This window comes from Alosa alosa, chromosome 4 (assembly GCF_017589495.1).
Source record: "Alosa alosa isolate M-15738 ecotype Scorff River chromosome 4, AALO_Geno_1.1, whole genome shotgun sequence".
Lineage (NCBI taxonomy): Eukaryota > Metazoa > Chordata > Actinopteri > Clupeiformes > Clupeidae > Alosa > Alosa alosa.
The window spans coordinates 8559379-8568768 of record NC_063192.1 but is presented as its reverse complement, the minus strand read 5'-3'; the positions used below and the strand labels follow the sequence as shown (position 1 = coordinate 8568768).

Below are 9390 nucleotides of genomic sequence, written 5' to 3'. Positions count from 1 at the left end.
AGTAGAATATATTATGAGGAAAAAACAGAATAAATATGGATATTCAGTATGAACCATCATAGCTGCTAAGATAAAGTGCCTCTTTGCATTTTAATGGATGTATATTTTTGCATTCCTAGGCATCGAGTTTATAAAGCCGTCTCTGTTGAATGGACCATGTCAAGAGCAAGTCGGAAGTTGCGTTAACAGAATGCGCCTTGACGTCAAAATAAAGTAGCGGAGGCAAGTCAGCTTGGACAGCTCTCTTCAAATAAACAATCCTTAAAACAAGTTTGCATGTAAAATATGTAATCTTGAGAAAGCAGCTCTTCGAGTTGTTTCAGATAACAGTTATCGCTACATATCGAATATTTGTTATTTAGGCAGGCTAACTTACTGACAAAGTTGTTATGTTGTCATTGTTAACTATGCTAATGTTGTTTAGCTAACATCCGTTTAGTTTATAGTTAAATAATTACACCAGAGGGTTTCTTTGTTATTAGAGAAATGGCCTGCACATTAGAAAAGGTACTTGGTGATGCTCGTACCCTACTGGAGCGGCTGAAAGATCATGACACAGCGGCGGAGAGTTTAATCGAGCAGTCGGGAGCACTTAGCCAAAGGGTCCATAGCATGAAGGAAGTCAGTAACACACTCCCAGATAAGGTAAACGCTTCCTTCTCACAGTCATTTTTACAACGGGTCTGGGGTTTTCTGTAACTAATTCTGTAACTAAAACAGTATTCAAAGCATGAGCTACGATTCTGAATGAGCCGCAATTGCTTCTGTGAGGTTAAAACAGTTTCACTGCGCAAAGTTTGTATTTTCTCACAGACATGTTCTTGTACACCAACCGGTGGGGGTTGACAGTAAAAGATGGGGGTAGCCTATTCCTTGAAATCCCATAAGTCCCATAGAGTAGGCTACAACAGTTTTCATAGCGTTAGCATTTCTTGAGTGCTTTATCGGGTAAATATATGTATGTATGTATGTATTTATTTATGTATTTATTAGAGCTGTCAATCGATTAAAAAAATAATCTAATTAATTGCATACTCTGTGATTAATTAATCTAAATTAATCGCATATATTTTTTGCTGTGAAAGTATTTTAAATATTTAAATTCAAATGAATCATTTGAATAATCAGCAATAGTGACATTAAAGTTCAAAAACTCTTTTATTATTATTTTCACTGTTCAAATAATTGCCATAATAATCTATGATATGACCTAATATGCTGAGGAAATAAATTCAAAAGTGCTTCGGGAAGAAGTTTTTTTTCACATACAAGGCATTTCAGGCCACAGATATAACCTAGGGGACACGATGAAAATAAATTAACACTCCCCTCAATGTCAAAACTTATTTCTTTGCATTGATGTGCGACTATAGAGTTGATGAACTCCGGTGATATGCAAATTCCTTGCTGCAGACATTACAGAGGACTTTATTTTCAACACTTTATTTTTTATGAACACCATCAGGCCGTTTTTAAAAAGTAAATGTTCCAATCAATGATCCAGGCAGCATGTTTTCTTCTCTCTCCTTCATTTTACAGTCTAATTTTTACAGACTAGAACGGCTCGGGGTCAAAGGTCATACAGAATCGATTAATCTGCACTCATTTTTTTAATCAGTTATTTTTTCTTAAATTAATTAATCAAAATTAATCAGTTATTTTGACAGCCCTAGTATTTATTTAGTCTGCATCAAATTAAATGTGCAGAATATAATTTATACAGGTGCAAATAATATTAAATAACAATAGGCTACATTAATACTTCAAATATGTTTTGGTAAAAATATATATAAATACAAATATATATCAAAATATATGTAAAACAATAATATATGTCAAAATTCCCAAAATTGTCATTCAGTTGTGCCACTTTGATTGTATGGTGACCCTTCATCATACCTAGAGATTGGCATGGTTTTATTTCAGTTAGCCTATTAGCTGGTTTGATTTGCATTGTGAGATGCTGTTATGGAAAGTACCCCATGCCAATCGTGAGATAAGGTGAAGGGTATGTGATGATGTGGGGCTATTTTAATTTCAAAGGCCAAGGTAACTTTATCAGGATGCGTAGTATCCTGGATCCATGAAATAACTGGCCTTTAAAAATAAAAAATCTGCCTGCCTCTATGGGAATTTAACATAGGGGTATACTTATGAGCACCTGTGTTAAGGAAGAACGTTCATTTATTTGGGATACATTATTCATTCACAAAGAATTTGTGTCCTTAAAGGTTGGATTTTCCTCATTGTTTTAATAAAGGCATTAAGATCAATTTCCCAAGGATGATTTTTTATTAGATGGATAGATAGATAGATAGATAGATAGATATTTTATTGATCCCCAAGGGGAAATCCAAGGGTCTCAGTAGCATACAGACATCACACACAACATGCACTTACAGCAGAAATGGTAAACATAAGTATAAGTATAAACGTATAACTAAACTCCACTGTACAATAAAGACAGTAGAAGATCAGAAAACTAACACTATATAAATTAAATTTAAAAAGTCCAATGTGCTTGAGGGTGATCAAGCATAAGACGCTTGTAGTGACAGGGTCGGGACTGGTAAGGTGGTCAAGGGAGTGAGTGTCATGGTGAAGGTGCAAAAAGTAGTCCAACCATAGTCCTTTAGTTATGTGTGCATGGCAAGGTGCTCAAGAGAGTAAGTGTCATGGTGAAGGTGCAAAAAGTAGTCCAACATTAGTCCAACAGTGCAACAGTGCAAGAATAAGGTCTAGAGACCAGCATAAATAAATAATATGGACAAAAATCCTCTTTTTAGTCAACTTTAGCATGTGTATGCTAAAGATGTAAACTTCTGGTTTCAACTGTATATTTCTGCAAGAAGAGTCTCAACTCTTTCAACTCACATTTTCAAGAGAGACCAATTCTCAACTAAATACTCATCCTCATAGCATGCTATTTATGAAATTATTCCTAATTTATGACACAAAGGTTACGTTACACTCATGTCAAACATTCTATATCAATGTCAGTTGCATTAATATGTGTTTAAGCTGTTAGAAAAAATGCTAGGGTGCCTTGTAAATCCTGATTTTTTTCAGCAATCAGGAATTTGTTTTTACACCTCTTCTGTCTTTCAATCAGGAATGGTATTAATGATGTAATGGCATAGTTGTATTATTTATTTGGTATAGTTGTATTATTTTAATGGCATAGATGTATTCTTTTTTGACGCTTGAAAACCAGTTTTCGTATCTGGTGAAGGTAAACAAAGCAGCGCTAGCTTGCCATTTTCACACCACTCTTGCTTACAAAGACAGTGTGTAATCTACTTCTATTGATAGTAGGTTGCAAATGACACTGGTGTCAGTCATGGGTATTTTGGTTGCAACTGGCTATCAGATGATAATGCACGAGTACAGAACTGGTGGTCTTGGTCTTGTTTCAGTACATAGAGGAGACTTCCGAGTTGCAGGAGTTGTCAAGATACAAGCCACACGTACTTCTTGCTCAGGAAAACACTCAAATCAAAGAGCTGCAGCAGGAGAATAGAGGTACGATGTGATTCTTGCATCCTGCTTACGTCTTTTTTGTGGTAGAATGTTCTGGTTATTTCTGAACTGTGCTTGTTGTGTGCTGCTGTTTTTCTACGAATTCTCTCATTAACCAGCATGTTCCTGTACTAACCAGTAGCCTTGTGTAGGGCTGCCTAATTATGGCAAAAATCATTGTCATGATTATTTTGTTCAATATTGAGATCACGATTATCAGTGATTTTGAAACTATCATTCATTTTCAAAATTGATTAAAATTCATTTGGTTAATCGATTAATTTGATTGATTGTACAGCCATAGCCTTGTGTGAAAGCTGGGAAATCTTCATGGGTGTTTTCTTTCCTGTACCTGGTTTCCTGGTTATTCTTTACAGCAACTTTTTTTTTGCTTTTCTCTCTATTTCCAACAGAGCTTTGGCTTTCTTTGGAGGAACACCAGTATGCACTGGAACTTATCATGGGTCGATATCGCAAACAAATGCTTCAACTGATGATGGGGAAGAAAAAACTTGATACAAAACCTGTGTTAAGTCTTCATGAGGACCATGCTAAGGTCCGTCTGTGCTCCTTCCATCTTGTTTAACCAATTCAGTTCAACCATGTCATAACCGCACCTGTGTATTAACCACAGTGCCTAATAGCCCAATGAATTAGAATCAGATTAAATCATAAAGAAGAATAAAGAAAAGAAACACATTCCCATGGATAGCCCACCCCTGTGTATTAACCTCATAGCTGACAAAATTTTGCAAAATCAGAGTGGGAAATTACGGTACTTCGATCAGTTCAATCATGTAATTATAATTTTAACTTCAGGAGGTGCAAGGCCAGCTGGAGCGGATATGCGAGATGGGCCAAGTAATGAGAAAAGCTGTCCATGTGGATGACCAGCACTACTGCTCTGTGCAAGAAAGACTCGCACAGCTCGAGGTAAAACATTTGTCTAGTAGTATTCTCAAAGTAAATCAAAAATCAAATATACATGTATTAAGTTGCTTGTGGTAAATGCAAAGTCATGGAGGCACCTATGTGCCAAAATGGCTAAGCCAAGTGCTAACTCATTGCAGGAGCCATAATGTAACAGTTTCCCTTTTATGATTTCTTTTGTCTACCAGATTGAGAATAAGGAACTAAGAGACCTCCTGTCAATCAGTAAGAGTTCTGTCAAACCACAGAGAGAAGTAGAGGATCAGCCAGAGCCTGGGGCCAGTCCCTCTGCCCAGTAGAGGTCACACACAGGTCATTTCTATGGAGGCAGAATTCCAAACTGCCTAAGACACCTGCTTAGAATAGAATTCCGGGTTGAAATTCATCCACCACAGATCTGAAATGTATTGTGTTTGGATGTTTGTTTCTAACGCCTTAGTGCTGTTTCATTTGGATTTGAGGTACTGGTACATGTCTGACTTTTTTGTTTCTCAGGTAATTAAATCTCATTCTTGATGGTCAAACCACTGACCTTTGGCCAATGTTGATACAAATGCATTGTTATTTGTCTGGGTGTTTTGTACTCTGTTTTGACTTTAGTTATCCCCATACTGGTGTACTGTTAGTACCTACAGTACTTCTTCTTGAACCTAAGATTACTTTACACAAACATTCACTTGTAGCCTGAAGTTGCTTTGACAGATGATTTACGAGACTGCCACTCAACATCAAATTTAAAACAAAAAACGCCACTGAATCAGTGTGCATTTATAGATGTAATATACTTGTAAGTACAGAGCCACCTGGCCAAAAGATTGATGATTGTAGACATGTAGACAAAAAAATGTTTCTCAGTACTTTGAATCAAGCATATTAATGTGTCGTGTAAAGCCTACAGTTTTTTACATCGGTGTAATATCCAGGATAGTTGTGTGTGTGTGTGTACTGTTTTTTAATAGACAAATGGATGAAAGTGATGTATGTCTCATCTCAGGAATGCTGATATCATTCACAACATTAACCGCTAGTGTGGTGTTATGAATAATTGTAGTTAATGTGCAATTAAAGTGCATTATTCATAGTAAGCAGGACAGAATATTGAAGGTGAAAGCAAAAAAAAAACACAAACCTTTACACGTGTGTTGTACATTATGATGCAAATAAACTTATTGATTGACATAACAGATTATGTTTCTTAAATGTGACCGGTTCCTGTAGTCACAATCTGACAAGCAAAGTGATCTCCATCTCTTTGAAGCTGAGAGTAAGATACAACACAGATAGATCACTGGATGTTCCTGAACCAAAGGTAATCTCCCCGACAGATGACACAATAACAAAAGGGATTTGAGAGTCTGGTTTTTGGCCTCATTTTAAATGGAAATGGATTGACCTGTGAGGTGCTCACACCACTGCAATAAGGCTGTTCTTGTTATAATGTGTAAGGTAGGTTGGTTTGCATGTTAGTAGCCAATGATAAAACAGATAATTTGATAGAAAAGAAAAAACAATTCTCTGCCAAGTCTCCTCCCCTCTCCCTCCCTTATGTTTTAAAATGGACATTCTGCGAGTAACCAATTCCAAATCGTTGGCCAACTGTTTTGTTCATAATGGGGGAAGAAGATTAATCTCTGCTTTTCTGTGGAGTAAAGTTATTGAGCTTATTGACAAGCATTGTATTTCACTTCGTTAATTTTTGTGCAGGCAATGGAATCTGCATACTTACACATGTATAACCTCCAGGCTGTTGATGCCAACCCACATTTGTTGAGGTGAAATGAGAGTGAGGTAAAAAAAATCTGTAATGATCTACTGTAAAAAAACAACTAATTTTTACCATCAGGCACTGCAGTACCATCTAGTGTTGAGAAACAGGTGTAGGGCTGTGTGACATCATACCTGGTCAAGACTTCTGTAGCTTGACCTGCTAATGAGAATGAATCAGGCACATCAATTGGAAAGTACTCCTAATTAGAACAAGATCTAAAGCATGGGTTGGCATATAACTACAACAGATCCTGCCAACCCACTTTGCTCTTTGTACTAATGGCATTACATGTGTTAAGATGTACTGCTACAGTTATATTGTTCACAGCTTTCAACTTAAAAACAAAAAAAATAGAAACAGTTTCTGGATGTTTTACATTGCACATCTACGTGTGATTGAGGGATGTCTTTATTTTCAAAAACTGCTTGAAAACACAGCTCTACCTTTCCTATCACCACTAACAACCTAAAACACTGAACTTACACTTACCATCACCTCTATCCTGTCTATCCCTTATTTACATCCCTTGTAACTAAACTCAACTCTGAACCGTCATTCTATTTCTTGCAAGGTAGTTATTATTATACTATCGTCGCCTATTCACACTGTACCTTATCTCCACTTTTTTTGTTTGACGCTTAGGACAAAAGCGTCAGCTAAATCAGTAAATGTTAATGTAAATCTATTCATTGCCAGTTTTTCTCTGGGTAATTGTGGACACACACAGCTGCACATGATTCTTTGCGATTTTCCTTTCCCTGAACTGTTTCTGCTACACAGGGACACCGTGACGGTGGACAGTGTTCCATTGTGTCACGGTGACACTTTACAGACACAGAGGCATTAGGCTCATCACCAGGAGCGGACCTGGACACTTTGAGGCCCAAGGCAAAGGATTCAGAGACCCCTCCAAGCCCCCCCCCACACACACACACACACACACACACACACCACAACCCTAAAACTAAAACACACTTTATTCTGTAATAATGGGACGCTGAGGCATACTCAAATACAACAAACATTTTTTGCCATAGATGACAATCAAGAAACAGTAGTAAAAACCTTTGAAAGTATTACTATGAATGGTGTGTGTGTCTGTCTGTGTGTGTGTGAAAGAGTCTCTGTGTGTGAATATACTCTATGTAGCTATGTACTGTATGAGAGTCTGTCCGTGTAGGCTATGTGTAGAAGAGAGGGAGAGAGTGAGTGTGTGCGTGCAAACTAAATGAGGTGTTCGATCTTCCAAAAAGCCGACATCCAAAACAATAAGCGTATGCACTGACCGAATAAACTAGCCATTTTCTGTTTATTTTTTCTCCATTTTTCATGGTCATGTAATAATGTTCAACCGTGAATCGTCTGGGTGGTTTATCTGCATTTTTCAAAGTTATTAATTTGCACGGGGCCTTTTTTAACGATTTCAACTCGCTCTGCATCTCTTACGGTGTCTTGCCATAATGCAGGGTCGTCACTGATAACTAGTGCTAGGTATCGTGTTAGGGCTTCTCACGTTACTGGTTTCGTTGCACCCAAAGCTTCTGCTATTGTGTCCGTAGCAGCACCAACAGCACCAGTGCGGACTTCGGCAGTGACAGTGATCTTGTCCCTCACGACTGTTTCACTTAGATCAACATCATAATCATCATCAGTAGAAGAATATGTAGTGCAAGTTGCTGGTGGTGGTGCATCAGTGCCACAGCTGCTGTAGCTAGCATTAGCTACACCACCCAGCTCAACAGATGTTGCAGATGTTGTTGCATCACTGTCCAAATTACTTTCTTCCGTGGAAGAATTCTTCGACTGGAAGAAGTTGGTTAATTTAGCCAATTTCTTTCTAAATTCCTCCTCCCTTTTTCTTTTTCGTTTATCTCTTCCACTCTGGAAACGTTTCATGTCTGCTGTCAATCGCTCAACTCCACACCTCACCAAAACCGCGTTCAGACTAGCTAGTTGCTGCTATGGTGACAGGAAGCCGACCTGCACTGCAGTCATTTGACTTTATGATGAGTTTATGAGCAATCATGAGGCAAAATATTTTTTTCTAATCTTTATTATGGATTAGAATATATTGTTTGGATGCAGTGATCATTTATTTAAAAAAAAAAAAAAAAAAAAAAAAAACGATATGGGGATGACGAGGCCCCAGGCAATTGCCTGACCATGCCTAATGGCAGGTCCGCCCCTGCTCATCACCTCTTGCGGAATCAGGACACTAGTAGCACAGCATAGTGCTAGCTGTTAGAGTGGAGCACAAGAGAGTTTTAATCAGCTTGGAAGATTAGCACTGAAACACTCAAGACAAACCTGAGGTTATATCAGGGGCCTGTACTACGAAGGGAGCTTAACCTACCCAGATGTAAGGGTTACTTTGTTACACCGGGGTTGACAAAACCTTGTTATCTTAAGTGGTGTAATCGTCACTACGACGCTGATTATGAAGTTGATTTGTTGAGCCGGGGTTAACCTCAGTTTGTGCGCGTTCACATAAAAGGGGCGGGTTGCAGCGCAAATCACCACTTTCAGTGATGACGCGTTCATCTTATTTTACGGATGAGGAATGCACAATTATTATGACCGCCGCAGTCCTTTATGACTCCCCCGTGCTGGGCCCCCCGAACCGCAAAAAAAGCAGTTTTTCCAAAATAACTACCTGAACCGTGGCACTGAGGATGAAGAATCTTTTATGGTATGTTGGTCTCAAGGGACCACATCAACCTGGCCCATAATCACTCATTTGTGATTTGCACTCACGCATTGAAAATGCAATATTATTCTGCTTTAATCGCCCCTATCTTCAGTTAAGATGTTCAGAACTGCACCAAATTTTATGTGTATGATTGACCTGGCATTCTCTGGGGGTATGCCAAGTTTCGTAGAATTTCATCCATGGGGGTCTAAAAATTAGGTTATGTGTACATTTAGTGACTGTACACTCATTGGCCTGTAGATGGCGGTGCACACATATACACATGCACACACACACACAGGCACCCACATACTATCGGTATTAGAACGGCCGATACATAATTACAAATTTAGTAGGATTAAAAGAAAGCCAAAATAAATATTCATCATCATCATCATGGCTGCATTTCCAGTATTGGCGATAAGTAGGCCTAGTCGTTTGTCCACTAGATGGCGCATCGTTGCAGTGAGACGTAATTTTGTTA

At 38.2% G+C, this 9390-nt stretch overlaps 1 protein-coding gene across 2 annotated transcripts; it reads left to right on the top strand.

Moving 5' to 3' along the window:
* Positions 1-161: 161 nt before the first annotated feature.
* On the top strand, positions 162-5626 carry sike1 (suppressor of IKBKE 1). 2 transcript variants are annotated; one of them, XM_048240779.1, is made up of 6 exons: positions 162-222; positions 483-645; positions 3417-3522; positions 3933-4075; positions 4339-4452; positions 4638-5626. In XM_048240779.1, the coding sequence occupies exons 2-6, from the start codon at positions 487-489 to the stop codon at positions 4746-4748; spliced, it is 633 nt and encodes a 210-aa protein (XP_048096736.1). In that variant the 5' UTR covers positions 162-222; positions 483-486; the 3' UTR covers positions 4749-5626. The 2 variants fall into 2 exon arrangements, with proteins under 2 accessions (XP_048096736.1, XP_048096735.1); XM_048240778.1 differs by having other exon boundaries at positions 198-645.
* The last annotated feature ends 3764 nt before the right edge of the window (positions 5627-9390 follow it).

Excerpts from the sequence above, each read along its gene's own strand:
- sike1 (XM_048240779.1), top strand. The coding sequence starts at position 487 with ATGGCCTGCACATTAGAAAAGGTACTTGGTGATGCTCGTACCCTACTG. Across the intron at positions 4,076-4,338 it reads TTCATGAGGACCATGCTAAG|GAGGTGCAAGGCCAGCTGGA; the intron begins GTCCGTCTGTGC and ends TTTTAACTTCAG. Across the intron at positions 4,453-4,637 it reads AAAGACTCGCACAGCTCGAG|ATTGAGAATAAGGAACTAAG; the intron begins GTAAAACATTTG and ends TTTGTCTACCAG.